The 24867-nt window shown below is 42.6% G+C and overlaps 2 protein-coding genes and 2 long non-coding RNA genes across 5 annotated transcripts; 3 read left to right on the top strand and 1 right to left on the bottom strand.

The window, feature by feature from the left end:
- MTIF2 (mitochondrial translational initiation factor 2) lies at nt 63-10959 on the top strand. 2 transcript variants are annotated; one of them, XM_021391878.1, is made up of 14 exons: nt 63-482; nt 1782-2013; nt 2482-2587; nt 3843-4014; nt 4474-4634; nt 5411-5587; nt 6108-6247; nt 6676-6800; nt 7605-7809; nt 8219-8471; nt 9033-9173; nt 9799-9963; nt 10189-10329; nt 10705-10959. In XM_021391878.1, the coding sequence occupies exons 2-14, from the start codon at nt 1789-1791 to the stop codon at nt 10872-10874; spliced, it is 2181 nt and encodes a 726-aa protein (XP_021247553.1). In that variant the 5' UTR covers nt 63-482; nt 1782-1788; the 3' UTR covers nt 10875-10959. The 2 variants fall into 2 exon arrangements, with proteins under 2 accessions (XP_021247553.1, XP_021247554.1); XM_021391879.1 differs by lacking the exon at nt 63-482 and having other exon boundaries at nt 1878-2013; nt 2436-2587.
- On the bottom strand, nt 12089-13931 carry RPS27A (ribosomal protein S27a). The gene is made up of 5 exons (XM_021391881.1): nt 13740-13931; nt 13488-13542; nt 13303-13388; nt 12569-12700; nt 12089-12271 (listed from the first exon to the last, which is right to left on the bottom strand). Exons 1-5 carry the CDS (start codon nt 13785-13787, stop codon nt 12122-12124), a joined length of 471 nt encoding a protein of 156 aa, XP_021247556.1. The 5' UTR covers nt 13788-13931; the 3' UTR covers nt 12089-12121.
- Nucleotides 13977-15423, top strand: LOC110396302. Its single transcript, XR_002436907.1, has 2 exons — nt 13977-14065; nt 14565-15423. It is a non-coding gene; the product is annotated as an uncharacterized LOC110396302 (long non-coding RNA).
- LOC110397141 lies at nt 17266-24836 on the top strand. Its single transcript, XR_002437562.1, has 5 exons — nt 17266-19044; nt 19142-19268; nt 22386-22569; nt 22672-22862; nt 23577-24836. It is a non-coding gene; the product is annotated as an uncharacterized LOC110397141 (long non-coding RNA).

Here is a 24867-nt window from a genome sequence, read left to right as displayed (position 1 = left end):
AGCGGTGTGGGCACTGCGCCTGCGCACGGCGTCGCGTCGCGCTGCGCCTGCGCAGTGCTCCCCGTCACTCGGCGCACGCGCAGAGAACGGCTCGGCCGGCGTCAGGCGTGGGGCGGGAGTGGTGGAGCGGTCGGCTCCTCAGGGCAGGCAGGGAGGTGGGGACGGTGCTCGGAGCCCTCACGGCCTCTGGCTGCGGGGTGAGGCGGTTCCTGAGGGAGCTTCTCGACTGCGTTTCCCTTCTGTGTGTTTGGATTTGTTGCTTTCGGCGTGTGCGGCGCGCTGTGGCTGTGTCTGAGCGCTCCTCGGCTTTGCCAGCGCTGCCCGTCGAGGATTTCTTGGCTTCTGCTCGCTTCCCGCGGGTACTTCGGTACGAGGGGGTTCTTGTCTGGGCAGCAGGCGCTGTGAGAGGACGGAGAGCAGTGCGCTCGCTGAGGGCTGTCCGGAGGATGGTACGGAGCTGCCTGTGACAGGAGATAACCGAGGTACTGAGAGGGGCACCTGCTCCTCAGTGGCAAACTGAGTAGGAAGAGTGGTTAAATAGGAGGCTTACACAGGATAGTTAGCGAAGTGGCTCGCAGCACAGCTGGGATGGTTAAAACAAGATGTGGGATGTTCTGACAGGGGCACCTTGATGTCATCTGTGAGGACTTGTGCAAGGCCTTCGATGTGGTTCCTCTGTGTCCAGGGGAGGCAGTGACAAGTGGTGTCCCCCAGGGCTTCGTCTTGGAACCAGTGTGCTTCAGCATCCTTATCGATGACATAGATAGTGGGATCGAGTGGGATCCTCAGCAAGTCTGCTGATGACACCAAGCTGAGTGGTGCAGTTGATACAGAAGGAAGAGATGCCATCCAGGGCACTTGGACAGGCTTGAAAAGTGGGTTTATGCAAACCAAATGAGTTTATGAACAAATCCAAGTGCAACGTTTTGCACTTGGGTCAGGGCAATCCCTGATTCGAGTACAGACTGAGAGAAGAACTCATTAAGAGCAGCCCTGCAGATAAGGACTTGGCTCGAGAGGGAATGGCTTTAACCTGAGTGAGAGCAGATTTTGGTTAAATGTTAGGAAGAAATTTTACTCAGAGGGAGTGAGGCCCTGGCACAGCTGCCCAGAGAGCTGTGGTGCCCCATCCCTGGAGGTGCCCAGGGCCAGGTTGGATGGGCCCTGGGCAGCCTGAGCTGTGGGGGGCAACCAGCCTATGGGAGAGGGTTGGAAACGGATGATCTTTAAGGTCCCTTCCAACCCAAGACATTATATGATTCTATGATCTTGGAACATTTAATTACTAAACCACGGCTTAGCCTTGAAAGATGTCTCTGTACATATGACAATACTGATACCATGACAGGGCTGCAGTCCTGCAGCAGTGGAATAGTTCATGTAAGTGGCACTTTGCAGGTTGCTTTTACTGACGTGGAGAGTTAGGTTGCAGCAGGGAAACTGTTGGTGCAGCACAGACAGCACAAATGTCCCTTTTTTTTTCAGTCATGTCACGGAATCTGGAGGGATGATTTTAGTAGTTAATATTAAAGTTCAGTAGAGATGGATGGAAGACTTCTAAGTTGTGGTGATACTAGTAGATCCGTGTTTGAAATGGGATAGTGAGAGGGATGGAAAGTAAAGCAATTCGGGAAAACAAAAAATGAACAGTTTTACAAAGTAGTTCAACTTTGTCAGTAGCAAAAAGCCTGTTTTGAAGCATTGTGATGTTTGTGTGTTGTGTTCCTGTGAGTATTATCGTAGCAGAGAGCAACGTTCATTGTGTCCTTTTGCATTTTCAGTGAGGAAATGAATCGAAGGCTGATACTGAAGTTTGAAGATCTGATCCATTTCCATGGTGCCTGCAGACAGCTGCACGCTCTTTCCTGCAGGAGAGTTTGCAGAGCAGAATGGAAGCCTGCACAGTCATCTGCATGTCCCACGCGGCTCGTTCATCCATACCCACAGTGCTGGCAGAAAGACAAGTTAATCAGAGTTGCCTCATCACCATGCAGATATCTAGCTACTAAGGAGGTATTTAACGAAATCCAGTAACCTCTGGTTTTACGTGGAATTTCAGATTGATTTCTTGTAATTTGAGCATTTAATTACAAAAAAAAAAAGCTTTATTAGTGAATATACAGAAGCTATTCTAAATTTCTTTGACAAAATGTATGTATTTAAGACTGTATTGTAACTCCTTCTCAAATATTGACTTGAAGTACTGTTACCAGCAGCATCATGAGTCTTTCAAAGGCAGGAGAAAATGATTTGTTTTCCTTGTTTTGAACAACTGAATATTAAAAACGATTGAAGGTAGTATGGGTGTACATTTTAAGTATTCAGCAGGATGTTTGAAGTCATTCATTTATCTTCGCGTTGTAGACAAAAAGATGCGTTTGCAACACGCAGCTTGAGACCATTGTCTTTGTAATACAGTTTTTATTATTTCTTAGTTTGTGCCAGCTATGTGTTCCTGTGTATGTGTCTAATTCCATGTAGGAGAAGAAAAAGGACAGAAGGAAGTTGACAGTGACCAAAGGTGAAGTGGAGATCAGGCGGCAGATGACTGCCGAGGAACTTGCAAGAGCAATGGGCAAAGACATAGGTGAGAGCTTCTCTGTTGTTCAAGGTAAACTTAACTGTGATGTTTCCATCTGTCATGTTGCTTTCACGAGTGGTAAAGTCACAGATATTCTAAGTTGGTGTTAGTGGTTATCAGTCCTTCCCTTTGCAGTGTGGGCCTGTACCAAATAACCTCTTTCATCAAATATATTCAACCAGAGAGGAGCAAAACGTTGGTAAGCATGATGCCAGACTGAAGAGGAAGAAATGCCGGGCCATCCAAACTGTCAGGGAAGACATTTCAGTGTAACGAAGTCAGAGCTCTGTTTGTTCTCCAGCAGATGGGCTTCAGGTCTGTGTAGGCTGCTCTCTGGTGGTGCTCCCAAAGGGCTAAATTATATTGTGGAGGGAGAAGCGTTGCACTCTGGTTTGTGGAAGCTGGACCCCTGTGAGTGCAGAGTTCAGGGCTAAAGAGAGAAGGCAAAGAAGAGCATCAGCCTGAGGTGCGGTTCAGGAGCAATTTGTGTTCCATTAAAACAGTCATTTGATTAACTGGGGGGAGTGTGGTGTTGGGGCTGGTTTAAGAACTTGCCCACAACACTTTCCTCTTCAGGTGGTTCCCTAAAACTGGATTGCAGAAGTAGGCTTGTTCTTTTAACCCCGTGAACCATTCCTGGTTGTACAGTGGCTCAGTTTAATCATTTTTCAGGGATGTTCTAGGGAGTTATGAACGTGCTTTGACCACTGACATTTGAAATAATTCCACACTGTTCTAACTGCAATTCCTAATCGTTTTTATCCAGTTCAGTACTTCTCTGGCGAACTTCCCTCTTAGAAACAAAGAGAGAAACAAGAGTCTGTTGCATCTGTGTGTGTGTTTCAGAGAGGTTCGTAATGATGTGAAGTCAGTGTGTGATAGTTCTTGACTATTGCAGTATGCTCTGTATTTCTACTACCAGAGAGAGTGGCATATGAGCTGATTTATCAGATTTCCTTCCTTCTCATATCACATCTTAGCTGTTTAGTTTAGATGAGTTTCAGTTGTTTTCTTTTTGTGGGAAAATAAGCTGTGAGAAGCTGAGTGGTCATTTTCCCCAGACTTTTTGGGTAGAAGTTATTCCCTGCCGGTGTGTAGTGTAACAGGAACTTTCAGATAAATCTGCCTGAAGCAAAAATGCTTTGTGAATGGAACTTATTGGTACGATCTGAACTGCTAACAGAAACATTCTGTTAGTGTGTTTCAGTCCCATGTGCTTTTTTTGTGGGATTATTAAAATGCCTTTATCTTTTTTTTTTAGATCATATTTATGAAGCCCTGCTGTACACAGATACTGATGTTGATTCCCTAGAACCAGATTCCATTTTGTACGAAGACACTATCAAGCTCATCGTTAAAAAATCAGGAATGAAGTATAAGTCAGCAAAACTGAAAGAAGAAAAAGAAAGAGAAAATAAAGATGCGGTGAAACGGTGAACTATGAACTGTTCTTCCTTGTTCTTTTTGTCCTATTTGTTTCTGCAAGTGCTTTTTGTGTACTGTGTTTTCTGCTAACAGTATGTCAGTGATACCTGATGTGGTCATGGTCAGTACTTAGAACATATAGCTTGCTGTTTTGCTTTCTTTCCCCATTCCTCTGATGCTCGGATTCTATTAGTTTCAGGTGAGTTTTGTCTAAGCGGTTCTCTGAAGTAAAGCCAACTCATCTTCAGTGTTCTGAATTGCTGCATTAATTGATGCAGCACGAAGAGTGAGTGCTAGGAGGGCGAAGTGTGATGTAGCTAGGATTTGTGGTTTCAAGTGGGCAGCAGCTAGGCTTACTTCTTCATCACAGAGTCCTGGTAGGTGGCAGTCCATTAGCCACAGTGGGCATGGCGGTGGCGTGGTGAACTGTTCTGATGTTTATGAAATGTATTTTGTCTTGCTTGCAGACCACCTGCAGACCCAGCATTCTTAACTCCACGGCCCCCGGTTGTTACCATCATGGGCCACGTCGATCATGGGAAAACAACTTTACTTGACAGCCTGCGGAAAACTCAGGTGGCAGCCATGGAAGCAGGAGGCATCACACAACACATTGGTGCTTTTCTTGGTATGATCCAGATGTACTTGTGTGTGTGTGTGTGTAAAATGACTTATCTTACATAATGGGCTGACTTGCTGACAGTTCACTGGGGAAAATGTTGCAGTGTACCCGGTTTATATGCAAGCAGTGAAAAAGGAAGGCATAACTTGTGGTAACTGTAATGGAACAGTTCAGTTGGAGGACACCTACAGAGATCCAACTGCCTGGCCACTTCAGGGCTAGCCAGAAGTCAGAGCACGTTACTGAGGCCATCATCCAAGTGCCTCTTGAACACTGACATGCCTGGGTCATCAGCCAGCTGTCTAAGGAGCCTACCCAGTGTTTGACCACCCTCACAATGAAGACCTTTTTCCTCATACCCTGTCTGGACTGTGGCACAGGTTTGTGCCATTCCTGTGCATCCTGGTGATGGTTAGCAGTGAGAAGAGACCAGCGCTTCCCTCTGTTTGCTCTGCTCAGGAAATTGTAGAGGACAACCACATTGCGTGTTAGTCTGCTTTTCTCTAAACTAGATAAATTCATGTAACTGTGTGGATGGAACTTTTAAGTGGATTATCTGTGCAGTTGAAATTAGACTATTTTAGATTATGAAAGATTCCAAGATGTCTTTTTTTCTAGTCTGAGAAGAAAAAGCACCCTTGACCCCGTGCCGACAGTTACCTGTCAGCCTAAAATATCTTTTGTTTTTCCTTGAAAGTCCTCAAATGAGCAGTGCCTGATTTACAAAAGGTCAAATAAAGCTATGTGAAATGCTGAATATGAAATATATCATTTATTCACAGTGCATCTGCCTTCTGGGGAAAAGATCACTTTTCTTGATACTCCTGGGCATGCAGCTTTTTCAGCCATGCGAGCTAGAGGTACACACGTGACCGACATCGTCGTGCTGGTTGTAGCAGCGGAGGATGGAGTGATGCAACAAACTATAGAATCCATTGAACATGCTAAAAATGCAGGAGGTACTGTGTTCAACTTGTTAATGTTACGTTTGTAAATGAGTGGCAAGCCACAGAGCTAATATACAAGATGTATGTTGCTGAGCAGCTCAATACTGAGCGCGTTATGCACGTTCATTCACCTCCCAAAGGAAACTGCTTGAGTTTAGATCCATAATGCCTGTGGAGAAAGTGCCCTCGTCCTGCTGCCTTCTGCCCTGGGAAGGTGTCCAAAAATATGCTGAATGTTACAGTAACACCTAAAGATATTGGAATTTTTGTTTCAGGATTTGTAGATTTGCCAGAAAAACGTATGTAGCGTGTAGGTAGCTTTGTTTTTTTCCCCCTCTACCAGAAGAATTCCTCCAAGCCTGGACTTAAGGTAGCTCAGTTGTCTGTGGCTTCCTAAGGTTGCTCAAGGAGTAGATGCCAAGTGAGCTGATTTGTTCTAAGTAGTCACAACCTGTTCTAACCTCTTCTTGCAGCTGTACTAGTAGCAGTGAGTTTTTGTTTGGTTAATGATGGGCTTGTTCTCTCATTTTAGTTCCTCTCGTCCTTGCCATTAACAAGTGTGACAAACCTGAAGCTGATCCTGAAAGAGTGAAGAAGGAATTGCTGACTCATGATGTGGTCTGTGAGGAGTTTGGAGGTGATGTTCAGGCTGTAAATATTTCTGCACTCAAGGTAAAGCTTTGGTCAAACAAATGGTCGCATTCATGGATGTCTCATGTGTGCATACATACACATCTTTATTTGACAGTTGGAAGATGAATGCTTATCTTCCTGGTATTTGACACGTTACCATGGGCTGTTACCTCTTACCAGAATCATTTGAAACATACTCCTATCCTATTTTGAACCTCAGACCTTCAGTGAGCACTGTTGATTCATTTCTCTTTGGGAAATGCAGTGAATGTTTTTCATGTTAATCCTAATTGTTGTTTCCTTATATATTTGCTGATAGTATAATCTTTGTGCAAAATCCAGCTCAGTGATTATGTATTGTACTGTTAGAAGTTCTGAACCAAATGGTAGACCTTAGTGCTGGCTTCAACTTCTGATCTTTTTACATTTTGCATTACTTTGCTCTTGTTCTGTTTTGTTCCATACAGGGTGACAACCTGATGGTTTTGGCAGAAGCAACTGTTGCTTTGGCAGAGATGTTAGAGCTGAAGGCAGATTACACAGGTCTGGTAGAGGGGACCGTCATTGAGTCTCGCAAGGACAAAGGGAAAGGGTAAGTTAGCCATGTTCTTTACAACTTTAATGAAGAAGATTGTAACCATGTGTCAGTACTGTTCAGGTGGTTCCTACTTCAATTTTTAGGTTTAAAGTTGTACTTTAAAAAAGCCACATAAAACTGAAAGTTTGTTTGCAGTGCACCTAGCTAAATATTAAATCATAACTCTACAGCATAACGTACAGAAAAGGCATTTATAAACTGCTAGAGCACAAATTGTTGTATTACTAAAAGGAAATCCTGTAAATTCTGGAAATATTTTCAAAAAATACATCCGTTCTAGCATTTCAATGTCATTAAAAATTAGAGCTGACAAAGTTTGTAGTCATAATGCAGCAGATATGTCACAGCTTGCAGAAAAAAAAGTCTGACATTTTACTCTTACAAGTGTTTTAGTCCTTTTGCATATTCTCTTTTAAGAAGGTGTGTTCTCCCCTCTTTAAAAATAAACTGAAGGCTGAGAATTGGGTTGGTTTCTTTGTATTTTTTTTTTCTTTTTCGAGTGGGGAGGAGCACAGGTTTGTTTCATGTGAAATCATTCTAATACTGAAAGATTGAAGATGTCAAATCTTGTATTAATCTGCAGAAATGAGGAGTGCAGTCCAGGCTTCTTTGCAAGTCACTTTACATTTTTCTTAGCATGCTAATAAGATGCGTCGCAGGAATATTCTGCCTGTGATCGATCACCAAAACGTTATTTTTTATGTTGACTTACCTGTGATAACCCTGACAATGGTGACTTCAGTTAATGGAGGGTCACTTGAATTTTGTCTGTTCTTCTTCCCCTCTGCTTTTCGCTAGTCCAGTTACCACAGCCATCATCCAGAGAGGAACTCTGAGGAAGGGCTGTGTTCTGGTTGCGGGGAAGACCTGGGCAAAAGTGCGTTTCATGTTTGATGAGAATGGCAAAGCTGTAGATGCAGCCTCTCCCAGCATCCCAGTGGAAATCATGGGCTGGAAGGAAGTCCCTTCAGCAGGAGATGAAATCCTTGAAGTGGAATCTGAGGTACAGAAAGAACTGTTTAATGGAAAACTCATACTGCAGTAAGATAGGAAGGAAGGACATAGGGCTTTCTTTGTTAATATATAGAATATGCATATTCGGAAAGTGCATATGTATTCTAAATAACCAGCCTAAACTGATGACAGAGGGGTGTTAAGAGGCCTGAGTTAGGCTGTTTCAGAGTTAACCTGGGATATGTTTTAGTGTTCTCTGTTCTTGGAAAGGCGTTCTCTTTTATACGACCATGCTGTGACCTTACCTGGAGAACAATCCAGTGCTTAACAGCATCTGTGTTGTAACTTTATGAGAGAGCTGGTTTCTGACAGAAGAAACAAAAGGATAACATGGGGTTAAGGTGGAGATTTTCAGTGCAGTGATTTGAAAGACGATGTTTTTATTTTCTCATGCCCAGCAAAGGGCACATGAAGTTGTGGCTTGGAGAACCTATGTTGAACAACAAGAGAAGATGAAGAAGGATGGAGAAGTTATTGAAGCAAAGCAAAAGGAACACAGAATGGAATATGAGAAGAAGCAAGAGAAGTTAGCCCATTTGACCTGGAGACAGAGAAAGGCAGAACTATACAAGGCCAGCAAGCATCTAATGTTCTTAAAACCTAAAGAGAGAACGGAAGCGGACAAAAATGTGCTGTCAATAATCATCAAAGGTGCTCTCCTGTTCTGTTTACTACTGCATTGATTCTGTGCTTCTCAAATGCTCAGTCTGCAGCATAGTTCTAAAGCATTAGCAAAACTTCAGTTACCAGAAAAGTTTGATCAGTTTAGAACTGAACAGAATATTGAACAGAATACTGAACATCCATCAGTAGGGAGAGGAGAAGTTCATCGGCAATGCGTGTGGGTACATGTGCACATGTGTGTAAGCAAGCTGTTAGTGCAGCAGAACAGAGGAAAAGAACAGCCATGTATGAGTTGGTTTGACCCCATGTTCAGTCATGTAGGTGCATTCCATAGTTTTTCAGCTACTACTTTCAAACGTGACCTGAAAGTAGCAGTAGGTGTGGAGCTTCTAGTCCTATTGTATTTATTCACTTCACTTTTGTAATGGAAAGGCTTTTCAGCTGTGTTTTCACATACTGCTGGAAATATAAAAAGAGTATTAGATAGCAGCAGATTTTTCATTCTTTTGCATAGTGTGGAGTTGCCTTAATTCTTCAGTATCACACTGATTTATACGAAGTCAGCAGCACTACCATTTACATACACAGGAGATGTGGATGGATCTGTGGAAGCTATTCTGAACGTTCTGGACAGCTATGATGCTGATGATGAGTGTAAATTGGATGTCATTCATTTTGGAATGGGAGATATCAGTGAAACTGACCTAAGTCTTGCTGAAACATTTAATGGTGAGTGTATGTTTAAAAATAAATGTACAATTAGTAGAAACTTCTCTAGTGAAATTGGTAGATCTCACCCTAGTTTTGTTTGCTTTGTAGTAATTATCAAGAATGTAAGCTTGTATGCGTTTTAATGTTTGTTTTAACATAAAATATTAATTCAGTTAGGGAATGGTAGAAACCTCACAAAAATAGGACTGTGCCAGGCCATTGCAAGTAATCATTTGTTAATGGCACATAGCAGCTGGACTCTTCATTTCTTGCTTAGGTTGCTTCATGATGGTGAGCAGGGCAGAAACAGAAATGTAGCGTACAAAAGAATCTCCTCCTGCTCAGGGAGGTTACTGGAATCAATGGCATCAATAGCTGTTGCTCCTTCCTGCCCCTTGATCCTCACCTTCTGTGGAGTGTGGGGTCACTGGACCTACCCTACTTCAGAGGTGGGTGAGGATGATGCAGAGTTCACTTCCAGCTTGTTCTGAGCAACCAAACTCTCTTCCCAGTCTAAAAATGAAGCTTTTCTATATGTGGCACTGCATACGCTCTAGTCCAGTGTTTCAGGAGATGGCAAATGCTTCCACTCACTTTAAAAAGTCATCTCTGGTCATCAGTTGCTGATGGTTACATTTGACAGGTGTTGTTTATGGATTCAGTGTGAAAGCCAATGAAACTATTAAAAAGACGGCTGCTAAAAAGGGAATCAAAATTAAACTTCACAACATCATCTACAAACTTATTGAGGATTTGAAAGACGAGCTGAGTAGCAGACTACCCCCATCTGTGGTGGAAAATACGATAGGTGAGTTTTCATTGAGTGTTAAATTACATTTTTGCTGCACTGTGTGGCAGCCTTATGTTTATTGGAGAACAAAGTGTTTCTGCTGCATCAAATCTTTACTACTTCTCTGTAGCTGCTTTCCTGTTTTGGTAAAGAGCTTCGTAAGTGGAAGAGTGTGGCTTGGTTTTATTTCTTGTAGAGTTTGTTATGCTCCTGTACTTCATACAGTTTTATTTTTCTTTTCAGGGGAAGCTTCTGTTCTTGACACCTTCTCTGTAACAGTGGGAAAAAACAAAGTTCCAGTAGCTGGGTGCAGAGTACAGAAGGGGCAGCTAGACAAGAAGATGAAATTTAAGTTAATCCGTAATGGGAATGTTATTTGGAAAGGTAAGCAAATTGCTACAAAACCAGCCCTGTCTAATACTGAACACGAGTACTAGCTCCTGTGAAAATAGGGTAAAATGTGCACATCTACTCAGAGTGCAGTCACATGTGCTATTTAGAATGGAATTGTTCAGAGAAAAGTGGTGTTACCCACACCTGTTCTCAACCACCCAGAGTGGTAGGAGAGCAGCCATCACAGATTCACCCACTAAAAAGCACCGATGCCTGACTTCCATTAGCTGCACGTGCTCATCATCCCTAGGACTTCTTGCTTTCCTTCTGTAGCTACAGCTAAAACCTTAATGATCTAAGACAGGGAAAGCAAAGCATCTCGCTGCTGTGATGTTGTTGTTGGACTCTGACTCCTTCTCTCTGTAGGATCTCTGTCATCACTGAAACATCATAAAGATGATGTCCAGGTAATAAAAACAGGTATGGATTGTGGATTAAGCTTGGACAAGCATATAGAATTCAATATTGGAGATGGAATTATCTGTTATGAAGAGAAAGAAATTCAGCAGACAACTTCCTGGAATCCAGGGTTCTAAAACACATTTGGATACCTAATGCTAAAGGTCGTGCCCTATTCCTTACCTTGAACTCTTTAAACATTAAATGAACTTATAAAAAAGCTTGTGTGTCTCTGTACCTGATGCTTCTGTATTATTCCACTTTCAAACCTCCTCCAACAGCCAGCTTATCTCCTTGGAGCACAAGATTACACTGACTAAGGCCGAGCACTTCATGTTTGTGAAAAAAGGTACAAATATTTCTGCTGCCCCTCTCTTGGTTTTGGAGCTGTCTTCTTTCTCTTCCCCCACAACAGTACTGCACTGTTCTTCAGAACCTTGGCAGCTTTGTGTGGACTGCCCTCTGCCTCTAGCACTGACTTGCACGTGGATGTGACTTCCAATTTTATGTCCTGGTTTTCCTGTTGAGAACTGCAGCAGTACTATCTATCTATCTGCCTACTCAGTTCATATTTTAACAGACCGCTTAATTTTTTTTTCCTTGTCTGCTATTGCTTCCCCATCCTTCCTTGGAAAATACAAACTCACCCAGCCCCTCCAAAAACAATTCCAGGATTGATTCATGTTTGCTGATGCTGTGAGAAGCAGGTCAAAAATCACTGGCAGAGCTGACCAGAAATGAGGGAAGAGGAAAGGTATATTTTGAAGATAAGAGCATTTATATAATGTGTATTTCATGCACTAAACCTTTAGCAGTGGACAGCACACAAGCCTCAGAAGTAGAGATGGACAGGACTCTGGCCACTGAGGTCTGCAGCATTTAGTCTCATTTTTTTTTGAAAGAGACTCATGTTAAGAAGGTATAGAACAAAATTTAAATCAAAATCAGCATTCTGCTCTTTTAAGAGCTAGTATTTTTACACTGATGAATATATTCCATGTATATAGCTTACCCTTAAACATAGGTTAAAAAAATGCAACAAGTTTTACCTGACAAACCACCATTTTTGGTTAATATGCAGCCTAGAATAAATGGTTTGTATTAAGTCTTCTCCAGTCACTGGTATTACTCAATGATTTAGGTAAGAAGACTTCTCTGGAAGAATGTAATCCAGCATTATGGTATCGCTGCATTCTAGAGCTACAAAACATGCCTTAGTCAGAGGCACCCTTAAAGTTGGTGCTTCAGAGTCAAACAACTACACTGGACTTGGCCGTCGCATCCTGAACTGAAAATCCTTCTAGCTTATCAGTGGAGAGGAAATACCGTGCAGAAATAAATCCTCACTCAGTACAGAACCTCAGATTTTTATTGTCAAGTACATTTACTTGTCTTCTGGCTTATTGAAGCAGTACGTCAGACAGCACTTGCCACAGTAGTGCCTGTCGAAGTGGCTAGCCATGAAGACTCCGGCCCCACACTCCTCAGAAGGGCACTCTCGGCGCAGACGACTGATCTTGCCGTTCTCATCCACCTGCCAAGGACAAAGAAGCACATCTCATCGTTGCTGGCCACTTTTAGCACTAATTCTTTCCAAGCGCTTTTCTTCCACAAAGTACTTTCTGTAAACGTCAAAATTATCAGAGCAAAATTCAACAGTGCCTGACTGCAGCAGTCAAGTTTCTCTTATTTATCAGATGGGATACTTGCAAACAGGATTTTAAATGGCTGGTGACGCACAGGCTAGTTACAGGCTTCACACGCTGCAGCCAGTCCCTCTGCAGGGAGGCCTAAGCTTTGTCAGCCTCCCTCAAGAGGTAGCTCCACGTACCTTGTAGTACTTGAGCACGGCAAGTTTAACCTTCTTCCTCTTATGCTTGTTCTTCTTGGGGGTGGTGTAAGACTTCTTCTTTCTCTTCTTAGCACCACCACGCAGTCTCAGCACAAGGTGAAGAGTTGATTCCTAAGTTGTGAAATACACAGCATGAACTCAAAATGCTTTCTCAAGCAAAGAGCAGTACTTAAATACTCTGTAGATGAAAGAAAAAACTACTTAAGTAGCAGGATTTCAAGCTCCAGATGACTACAAAGGCTCTCAAAGGATTTTTTGCTACGTAGGCTGCAAATGAACCTGCTCCACAGAACTGTGTACTGCTGCACTCCAAAACCCAAAAGGGTTAAATAATATTGAATCTATCGTGTCTACATTCCTCAGTTTTATCTGAAACCGCACAACAGTTTCACGACGTAACTAAGCTAAGTTATGGCTGAAAATGGTACACCGTTCTTCCACTTTTTAGTGGCATCACTGCTCACCTGGCCTCACAGTGAGTGCTGAGAGCCAGGGCTGACAGAGCAGAAGCAATGGAAGCTGCTGGAAATGTTTCATTTCTGACCTGCAGCCACAGGCTGTGTGGCAGCACCTGGCAGCCTCAGCATCAAGCTAGGAGTGCCACCTCGGCCAGCTGGGCTCCATGTAGTCACAGCACTGAAGTTCAACACAGACAGCAGCGTGTTCTAATGGCAGCACCCGGCTCCGCGCTCAGCTCAGCGCTTCCTACTCACTTTCTGGATGTTGTAGTCAGACAGCGTGCGGCCATCTTCCAGCTGCTTCCCAGCAAAGATCAGTCGCTGCTGATCAGGAGGAATTCCTAATGGTGAAACACAGGGAGATGGAATAAGCAACGCAAACCAAAAAGCAATGCACGGATCTAAGTGAGACAGGGACAAGAGATGCGTTTTCAACCGACCTTCCTTATCCTGGATCTTAGCTTTCACATTTTCTATAGTATCAGAGGGCTCAACCTGCGGTGAAACAAAGCAATGGGAAAAACAAAAAAAAAAAAAACAAGCAACCCCGCAACAAGCCGAGCACGCAGCCCTCCCTCCACCAGCTCCGGCTCGCAGCGCCCGCCCTGCCGCGCCCCAAGAGGCCCCGCACCGCCACCGGAGCGCCGCGCTGCGCTGGGGCCTTCCCGGCCGGCAGCGCCATGGGACCTCACCTCGAGGGTGATGGTTTTCCCCGTGAGGGTCTTCACGAAGATCTGCATGTCGAGGCCGGCACCCGCAGGGGAGAGGCGGCGAGGAGCGGCCGGGCCGGGGCCACGCGCGGCAGCGGAGCAGAGCTCGGCCGCGTCCTGCTCGCGGAATGGCGGCGCGCAGAAAGAGCGCGGGGCCTGCACGCACGGGGTTTCAGCGGCGCCGGAGGAGGGGAAGGGCGGGGCGGGGAGGGGAAGGGCGGGCACGCTGAGGGCTGCCGGGAGCTGGAGTTCCTGAAGGGCTGGCCTGGTTCTGTCTCTTTGGGATGCTGAGCAAGGTGGGAGATGCGGTGAGTAAATGAGTAACTGAACCACGCACCCACGTTTCCACATAGATGGGAATGAAGGTGACTGCCTCTCCTTCTGAACCTTGAGATAGTTTGGTATTTTGAGGCTTCAATGCTTTTGAGCATCCTCATCTGCTGCACTTTTGGTTTCCTGCGCCTGGACGTGCTTAGAGACAATACCTTGTATTGCATCTGAATGGTTGCTGCAGGTGTCCAACTAAGTCCTGGCTGCCTTAGTCTCAACGTTTGTTATGATTGAGTCTGGAGGAAGTTTACAAGTTGTATTTCACCACGTGAAGCCTCTCCATGTATTCATCATCTTGAACAATGTGAACTATGAACGGTGTTACTTGGCTTTGGAGCTGCTTTTTATTATATTGGAGCAGTGATGTAGAGCTTGCTCTAAGAAGTATTGTTTTGTCTAGTGATTTTCTTTTAAATCTATCATGTATTAGAAATTTCCAGAAAGATTTATTTTTTTCTGTTGATTCTCTTCCCACAGATATTGCATCCAAAAGTATATTAGTAGAGCATGTTACTGCATACAAGGACATCCTGGCTTCGGTCAAGCAGGAATATGAGGCATTTGAGGTTGGGCTACCATGCAGCAGGACCTGGACAGGCTGGAGAGTTGTGCACCGAGGAAGCTGATGAGGTTTAACAAGTGCAAGTGTAGATTCCTGCACCTGGGGAGGAATAACTGCATGCATCAGTACAGGTGAGAGGCTGACCTTGCTGGAGAGGAGCACCGCATAGCACGCCCTGGGTGTCCTGGAAGGATGAGAGGCACCAGGCCCATGTTGCTGCATGGGCAGCTCCCAGCTAGACAAAATGAGAACATTTCAGTTCTTTCAAAATATGTGAAAGTCTTCTCAGTTTAAATGATATGCCTTTGTACAAACGTATTAGTTTATAAAGTTGTTCTTTTTTACTTTATAAAGTCGTTCTTTATATTATTTTATTTTATATTCTATTCTAATGCTTTAGCACTTTTAACTCTTGTTGAGTTAGCAATGTGGTTATCCCACGCAGCCATATCTTATATGCGAATATTCATACATTTTCTGTGAATTCCAAGAATTCCTATATATATTAAAATCTAATACTGTGCATGCACTGCGTTAATACGGGGCTCTTGCAAGGGGTGGTCGCTGGGTTCTACTGGGAGATGAGCTAAGTAGGTCAGGTCCCTTATTTGGTCACAAAAATTATTTACAGAAATTGGCTGCTGGCTAATTATCACGTCAACCCTGTTGTGGTGCCTATAGTATCAACCCAAGCAGGGTGCAGTGTACCTCCCCACAGCTTGTGGAATGTTGGGACTCTGCTTTTAGGCTCCAGATGTCCTGCTTATCACAGGACACAACCTACCCTAGACAGAATGTCGGTTTGCTGAAGATTCTGAATTAATTGCTGGGCATCAAAGCTCTCAAGAATTTCAAATGTAAGAGCTTGATAACTGGATCCATTCTTAATAGATTTTAGTTGATGTCAAGCAAGTCATTTTAGTGCTTGGGATTTACTGAACAAGAATTGTTTGCTGGGGTCAGAAGTTTACATTTAAAATTCCAAACTATTTTAGTTGGTTGCATTACAATTGGTTTCTGAAATCTAAGGTATATAAAAACTCTTGCTGACTTTAAATATCCAAAGTGTATGAAAAATGGTATGATTCTGTCTTCTTTTCAGTGTTTTGGGTTATGCTTGATAACACAACGTTCAGTGTTATTGGTGGTGTCAGGGACTGAAGCAGTTGAATATTTTGCCCTTCATCTGGAAAAGAGCTGTGGAAGGGCATGGCTGGACTTTACAAGATCAACACTGTTTTTTTTCTGTGCATATTTTATCGGCTTTCATTCAGGTTTCAAGGCAATAACTGAAAACTGTGATAAGCTAGTATTTGGGATCTGAATTTAAAAACTACAAAAACTAAGTAGTCTTAGCGGAAGATGCTATATTCCAAAAGCATTAAATAGGCATTCACAATCTAATTTCTTGTATTTTTACTTGAAAAAGTCAATTGTATGGCTTGGAGGCTCACCCATATCCTCCTGAGTTTTACCATTATCTGTCCGTGGTTAAATGCTGTAATGAATCCTGTGCCTTCAGTTCTGATCAACCTTAATTCCAAGTGATTAACGTAGCATCTGACATGACTTAACCTCAGAGAAGATTCAGTCAGAATTATGTCAGAGGCTTTTGGTGGGTATCAGCAAAATAAGGCTAGGACTTAGGTAGTCTTAAATAGTAAAGTTACTTCTCTGAGTGTTCAGCCAATGACTTTTAGCTGTCTTAAAGGAAGAAATCTTTCTTGGTTGAAGTATTTTGACACTCTCATAGACACAAGCACTGCAGCTGGACACCTTCCAAATTCAGCTATAACTCTGGAAGCAATCAAGTGTGTTTTGTCTGTAAAGCAGTTACATCTTGTAGAACACTGGGTTACGCAGCAAAGCTCTGGCTCTGCACTGAGAATAACATGGAATACGCCATCCATCTTTACTTCCCAACTTGTGAGCCTTTTCTTCAAACTAAATCCTTTAAAACAAAACACAAATAAAGATACATTAATGGATGTCCTTTTTGATTCTTCTATTAAATTCACAGTTAAATTCAATATGAGCATAGATCAGATGGGTGACATCCACAGCAACTGCTGCAGACTGCATTTTTGTTTTGTTGCTGTCAGCCTTTCTTGCAGCATTGCAGCAAGAGACTCCCTTCTCTTTCGCTGTAGCTAAAAACTGTACAGACACAAGCTTTGCACACCTCACTGTGGATTGAAAAATTGTAATTCGTGAAAGATGAGTTTCTTTCACTTTATGGTTGATGCCAGTACCAGATCCCACACAACTGCACTAAAAACATATTTAAACTGTAAGCCTGATGCCTGCACTTTCTCTCTCTTATTTAATTTATGGAGATAGGAGAAAATCATTTTTGAATTTCTAGAACTGCGTCTGTCTCTATGTTTTTGGTTTGGAGAAAGCATTAAGTTCTCAGAGAGATGTTTTCCTAATCCAGATTAGATTTGTTCGAAAGAGTGAAAATCCCACTAGAACAGTCTGGAATTAAATTATCTGTAATAGTTGTATCTCTGGTGAAAACTGTCCAAGAAGAGCAACAGCATTCACTGAATCATAGAACATAGAACCACCAAGGCTGGAAAAGACCTCCAAGGTCATCTCGTGTGACTGCCCACCTACCACCAGTATCTCCCCACTAAACCAAACGCTAGCCCACATTTTAGTTTTAAATTCAGATTCTAAACCATCTTGTGTCCGGATCTAAATACCACTTCTTTGTTTTAACTTTAGCCCGTAATGTAACCTACTAATGCAAAAAATACTCCCCAAACCTTCCAACCTCCTCTTTTGGCATGCCAAAATTGATACTGTTCTTGAAGTAGTAAGACCTGGCTAGTTACATCATCACAGTGAAGCAGAGCTTCTCCAGCCGTGCCTTATGACCACCCTGACAATCATAAAGTATGATTAAATGCAACGATTGAAGACAACAGCTTAGCTGAAGAGTGAAAAGCAATGGTAGTTTATAGCTTTAAACATTACGGATGTTTGCAGTAGACGGGGATCTGTAAATTGCTTTTAATTTTTTGCTGGTGAAGCCTGTTGAAAAATATTCTGGTGCTGAAACATAGTGATGCCTTGTTTGTGTAGGTAAATTTTACCTCCTATTTACCCTCTACTCCAAAACTGTAAAGCTAGTTGTCATTTGTCAACTCAACTACTGTGTTGATTTGAGAATGGTCTTTTGCACACACTGGGGAAAAAAACCCACCTAAAACACTTAGATTGTAAGCTAAACTTGTGCCAGCACCTGTTTAATGGCAGCAATTCCTAGAGTATTGCTTATAGCTTGGGCAAATTTTACTCATTCCCTATTAGTATGTCTTTAGGTAGTATTTCTTAGGAAAGACTTAAAGCCAGTTGAGCTATTTCTGAGAGTCATACCACAAAATAACTTGTTTTTGTTAATATCACAAAATTTCCTCTTGCTCTTCGAATCTTCTTCAGAGTTTGCAGAATCTGGATAGCAAGCATAATGGCTAGAGGGGTTTCTATTCTCTCTGCTTCTAGGAAGCCCTGGAAATCTGGCTTTTTTGCCTTTTTGACATGCTCCTCTGAGTTTGTTGTGAGACTGATGACAAAAGTTATAAATGGTGCTGGTGCTGGATAGGCCTGCTTCCACTGACTGCGGCCTACCACGCTTCGCTGAATCCTGCCTTGCGTCTCCCACATCCACGGGGACTGTTGTTCCAGGCTGTGGGTGTTGTTCCAGGCTGTGGGTGTTGTTCCAGGCTGTGGGTGTTCCTCCCAATGGCTCTGCGCTGGAGTTGCAGTAATCCATAGCAGAAATGTCCCTTTGGTTCCTATTGCTTTCAGTGGTCTTGGAGCACTCTCTGTGGCAGCTGAGACATTATGAAAGAGAAGGAAGAGTCTGCTTTCTCAAATACAGAGAATTAAGACTGCAAGAGTGGCAGAAAAGATGAAAGGGGTATAGTTTAATACATGAGTGCAGAAATACGCCTACCGACATGGTCCACTTATGTTGAAGTTCATTTTGAAATGTTCTGAAGTTACAAAGCATACTAGGAACGATGGCTTGTTTTATTACCTTGTCTTCTTCAGGTGAATCTTTTCTGAGGCAGTAGGAGATGCTATACATGACCGTGGGGTAGTGGAACATGTCAAAATAGCTGGCTTTGCCTCAGGTCACGTATGGTTAGCCTGGCATACACAAAAACATTGGAGCAGGTCCGGAGAAGGGTCTGGATGGGAACCGTTAGGGCACAGCCTGGACCAGTGATTGAGCACCTGGTGAAGAGGCCCTGGGAGCACAGGCGTGAGCAATTCCACTCCTCCCTAACCTCTTTTAAGGGCTGGTAACCAAGGGGGAAACATCTCTATCCAGGGATTGCTTCCTTCTGGGAGCTTTCAGCAAGCCCTTGCCTTTGAGATAGGGTAAGCTATTCCTTTCTTACTACTGGTTTGTGACTGCCTTTCATGGGTCCTCGTAAAACTGATGAGAGGCAATTTCATATTGCCTCGTACTATTTAGATCAGGTGTAAGGAAGAAATCCTTCACTACAAGGGCGGTGAGGCAGCGGCACAGGCTGCCCCGGGAAGCTGTGGACGTCCCATCAGTGGAAGCCATTCCATGGTTCTGTGAGTTGAAGATGAAACAGGTATTCCAGTATCCTGGTGTATTTTCTGGTAGGTTTTCTTTCTGTCTAACAGCAGATGGAGCTCGTAGAGCAGTCATGTGAAGAATCCTTCTAGCTCTCTGTATGAATTGCAGTGAACACCCGGCCTGCAGAAACAGCGCTGAGAATTCTTTTGCCATCAAGTATCAATCACTGGTCCCTTTTAATACATGTCAGTGTTTTGCTGAACTGGAAATGTATTCTCAGTGTGGGAGGAAATTGCCATATGACACTCAGGAATGGCATGGTGGTGGCAGGCATCTCTCCACTGTGTTCTTAGCTTCTGTATGTTATGTCTGTGTCCTTGTATAGTGCTAGAGGGAGACACTGCTCAGGGTTTAGCATCAGCTTGTGTGAGGGAAACTGGTGCAAGTGCATCATTATTCTGAGGGTTCTGAATAACTGGGCGTTGTGCAGTGTAGGCATGCCCTAATGCTTTGGTCTTTGTGTTGTTTTCTTAATGGTAGGTCAGAAGGGTCACTATTGCTAGAGTCATAGTACAAGTCAGGTTACTGTGATCACCTAACAAATTCTGCCAGCAGACAAAGCTATGCTTTGGCTACGTGCATCCAACTGCTCCTTGGATTCCTGTAGGAGCTGTGTGATTTGAGGACCATATGCATGGTAAGAGCCAGTCCTGGAAGTCTTAGCCTGGACTGACTGCCAGCAGATTTACTGGGTGCATGTTGGCAGAACCCGGTTCTAGTATGAACAGGAAGAATATTGAATGTCATCTACTGTTGTCACTGTGCTACATGTTCCCAAATAACAGATGTCTCTATAATTAAGCTAGATATAACCTCTGCTGGGTTTCTTTTTTTTTTTTTTTTTTGATGTTTTAGCATTTTTTAAAAGCTGCTGGGCATTAGTTATATGGATGCACCTGCAGAGTTCAGATTCACAAGAGGATTTCCTTTAAAAGAAGAGACTTAAAAGTCTACAGGGACTGTAGGTGTTGGGCGAGGATGAGGAACAGAAGGGTATCCAATTCCCATTTTCAAAATATAGCATAATATTCCCTATAAATATAAACCTTAAGTTAAATATCTACGCACATTTCCTGGTTTAAATGAGCATTAAACTTCTGTTATTAGTAATGCGTGCCCCTCAGTAGTTTGTTTCCAAGTACTTGTGACCTATTACTGCTCTGAGGAGCCTGTAGTTCAGAAAAGTTTCATTAGGGATATGCTGTTTGTAATCAACCTTAAAACTTTTTCTATCCTTGATAGCTTTGAACCCTAACTCTAACCCTAGCTGGCTGCTATTGTGTGCTGTAGAAAAACATCAGCTTTGTGTCCCCAGGAAGCAGGGCCTTGCCAGGATGCCCTCACAGTTGTATCAACTGACCACATCGTTTCCTACGTAGGATTTCATTTAATTTAAGCTAATATTGTGCTTTCTGTAGTCCACCTGCTGTGCTGTGAATGGATTTCAAACGATGTTAAATGTCAAAAGGCATTTGATAAAATTCTGTTTGAAGGAGGGGGGGGGGAAGTAGGAGGTGGTAGTGACAAAAGAAATTGAGGAATGAAGTGTTTGAAAGCGCTGGTAATAGTTGCTCTCCTGTGAACACATTCATGAATAAATGACTTATGTGATGCAAAATCATATAACATTGTGGCTGGATTTTGGCTAACATTCAAGTGGCTTTCCCCTGAACTACTGCCAGTGAATTGCTAATTAAGAAGGTAGATTTTCTTCCCTTTAGTGCTTTTTGCTGTTCGTGCCATTGAAATCAATGTAACCCCACAGTTAAGAATGTATATACTGCTGTAAATGCTCAAAGAGCAGTCAGGTGGGAAGGTCAGAACTGGTGGCTTCTGTGGGATTTCGGAACACAACGCGTGTACAGATTAGAGCCCTAAGCAAGTGCTTATGGCTGGAAAAAGTACTGCAGTCTGTCTGCAGATGCAGGCTAACAGACTTTGGGGACCACGTGGCTTTATAAGAAGTGCAGGGTGCACAAAATGCTTATTCTTCCATATTGAGGTTGTTATTCTATGACAGAACTGAAGCTTTTGTTACTGACACCTGATGTTTTTCTTAGCTCAGCTTTAACGCTCCCAGAGTGACCATAGACTTCTACATGTTCTGACTGTGATGTTATTAAAAGATCATTATGTGATTAGTTATCACACTGATAAGATAAGGTGGGGCGAATGTTTGATCTCACATGCACTGAATGTACTGTAACTTGATTTACAGCATAGGTTAGATTGGATTGTCACCCAAAGGATGGAAATAATGAATGAAAACATCACTGACATCCTGTCAGCACAAAAGCTGACATCATACAAGAAATCAGTGGATGTAACTGAGATAATACCCGGAGTGATTTCATGGTTCTTGTTTAATATGTTCAGTATCTGAAAAAGATGTGCTTGTTATTATTAGTGAAGAACTAAACCAAAGAAGTTTTTATTCTTTTTCTTCATAGCCATTTTTCATAGAATCACAGAACTGTTTGAGTCAAAAGGGACCCTTAAAAGCCACCTAGCCTAACCCTTCTGCACTGAACAGGGACACCTACAGCTCCATCAGTGCCCAGAGCCCATCCGGCCTGACCTTGGCTGCCTGCAGGGATGGGGCACCACCACCTCTCTGGGCAACCTGTGACAGTGCCTCACTGCCCTTACTGTTAAAAAAAAACAAAAAACAAAAAACCTTCCTTATATCTAGTCTATATCTCCCCTCTTCTGGTTTGAAACCATTTCCCCTTGTCCTGTCACAATGGACCCAGCTGAAGAGTCTGTCCCCTTCCTCCTTACAGCTCCTTCCGATGCTGAAAGGCTGCTGTGCAGAGGTGGTTTCTAGTGAGGATACATGACCAGATGGCAGGCCTGAGGTACTGAGGCCTGAGGCTCTTCTAGTTGCCCTGTTCACTTGCTGATTTGAACTGAGCATTCTCTGGAAGTTTTAGAAATGATGCTACATAAGAAAAACAACGCAAGCATGGAGTTAAATGTGTACAGCAGAGCAAATGAAACTCTTACTGTGGAGAACTGTACCGTGTTGCCTTATATGTCTTGTTTTTCTTCAAAGAAACTTTTTGTTTCGTGGTCCACTGCTCAGTTGCTAACGATATCTTTGGATTTAAAGTGATTTAGGTCTGCGTGTTTTACTCAGCAAAAATTCAAACACTCAGCAAAGTTTTCAGTTACTTCATCTTGGGGGGAAGAAATACTGTTGCTGATGACCGCCGAGCTCTGATGAGCTGAGTTGATTGTATCTCTAATTGGTTGGTGTGCTGCGTTCCCCTCCTTCAAATGCAAACCTCACACAGGTCAGTCCCAGACTTATATATTGGTTTAAAGAAGTAATTAGGCTCTTTCAAGAGAGGTGCCACATTTGTAGTGGTTTTTTTTTTTTTTCTTTGGCCCCTCAGGTAGAAGAGGATTTGAAATTACAGATGTGGGAATAAGAGGGAATGTTATGAGTTTAGTTATGTAGCCTAGTGCCCAGGGTACTTACTGGAAGGAGGAAACCATAAGCCGTACTTCCTGCCTTACTGAATTCTTCTGTCTTCCAATAAATTAACTGGAAAAATACAAAGCTCTTCCAAGATCCACTTCCCAGGTGAGTGCCCTTACTGCAGATAAATTGATTTTGCTCCAAACTCCACTAAGAAATTTCAATTAAAGGGCTTAAAGAAGAGATCATACAATTCCTGTTGCGTTCTTGTTCTTGTCTTTGTGAGATGTTTTCTGATATTACTCCAGCCAGTTTTATGGAGAGAAGGAGATGGCTACAAATGAAGATAAGTTTTTTGCATGCTTTAATGACAAAATTAGATGTGACGTGAGAGTTTTCTGAAGTTATCAAAAGCAACGTAAAATGTTGTGATACAGCTTTCCCCAAATACAGATTACGGGTGGAGTGTTATCAGTATAGAGGAGTTTATATTGATGAACAGATGAATGATAAAGATATTGATAAGAGTCATTCACTGATACTCGTAGAGCCTTTTCAGGGAAGTTAAATACTTTAATGTTTCATTATTATTATTCAAAATACTTTATTTAAATCTTTTAAAAGTTGTGTCTTCAGGACCTTCTCATTATTTCACGTTTTTTCTTCTGGCTTTCTTGTATCTCCTTAGCCCAGTTATCCTCATACTTCCTACCATAGAATGGTAGGGAACAATCTCCCCCTGGCAGGAGATGAATGATATTAGCATGGTGACTTAATACGGTAAATCAGGTCTATTTCCATCCTGCTGCAGTGCCACTGGAACCTATGAGTCACGCTAAGAATGCTTGGCCTTATGCCTCTTCCTTTGCTCAATTTTAGGACTCTGAGCCTCCCTTCTGTGTTTCAAAGCTGTACAAGCAGTTTCCTGATTTGCATCATGACTGAAGCCTCTAGTCTGAAAGAGCTATTGGAACGGCAGCGGTGGATTTACCTAGCCAACAAACTGAGCTGTCTCAAGCACAATTAATTATGTCCTAGATGTGTTATTGTTGTTTTGATAGACTCATTCAAAACTTCTAGAGACATCCAAAGATCTTAATCCTTTTATTCCACGTAAATTGATAGATTCTATCTAGTCACAGTGCTCTGACTTTCATTAATTAAAACTTCTCACTGAATTTAGTGAGCCACGAATACTGGATTCTGTTTTGCTCTGGTGCTATTCACCGTGTCTGTTCTACTAGATGCCTGAAAGTGCAAATAGATACCTCAGAAGGTTGTGAACCACAGGAAGAAAATGAAGTATTTGTTTCTGAGCTTTTGTGGTTGGGTTCTGTCAAGATTGAACGCGAGTTGTTTGCTATTTTATGCTCAACAAAAATAAACACCGTCAAAAAAATAAAGAGCTATAAATATGCTGTAACAGACAGTTAGCAAGCATACAGCTGTCAAAGGCAGATTTGATAACCTGGAATGAATAGATTCTGAATGAATCTTGCAGTGAAATAAAATGTAAAAGGTCACATCATGTTTCAGTAACTCACTATTAACCCCTGATGTAAGCAGAACCTCTGTGTTTATACTGCACTGTCTTTTATTGTTACTTCTGAAATGCCATGGTAGCTGCAGTCATTTAGGCCTGATGATTTTTGTTCACTAAGTCTAGTTCTAATGATGAAGAAGTATCAATGCAGACAATTCAGTGCTCTGTGCTCAAGGTGATACTTGGCACAAGGGCAGGAAAAACTGCACAGCTTTCCTTCCTGCAGTCAGCAGAGCTACAAGCACTGGGTTACAGTCATTTTGATCATAAACCATCTCGGGAGTGGGGAGGCAACTCCTGGTGTTTCATATGAGGTCTTGTCTTCCTACAGTATAGAACTGATATTAAAAAAAAAAAAAAAGTAAAAGGAATTTTTTTTTCAATAAAATAGTACTAGAAGAGAATTCTCTGCCGGGTCTCTTGCAAAGATTATTTCTTGCACTGTGGTAGCACTGTGACCACATTCTCATTTTACCAGATATTGCTCAAATACCAGGAGACAGACAGCAAAGATGAAAAGAAAACAAAGTCTGTATATTCAAGGGATCTGGAAAGGTCATTGATAGATGCTTTTGTTCTGGTTACTCTTCTGAATTCTAAAATAAACAACAAAAAAAAAAAAGTGAA

Source organism: Numida meleagris, chromosome 3, assembly GCF_002078875.1.
Source record: "Numida meleagris isolate 19003 breed g44 Domestic line chromosome 3, NumMel1.0, whole genome shotgun sequence".
NCBI lineage: Eukaryota > Metazoa > Chordata > Aves > Galliformes > Numididae > Numida > Numida meleagris.
Note: the sequence above shows the minus strand (reverse complement) of the source record. Positions and strands in the feature narration are given on the sequence as shown.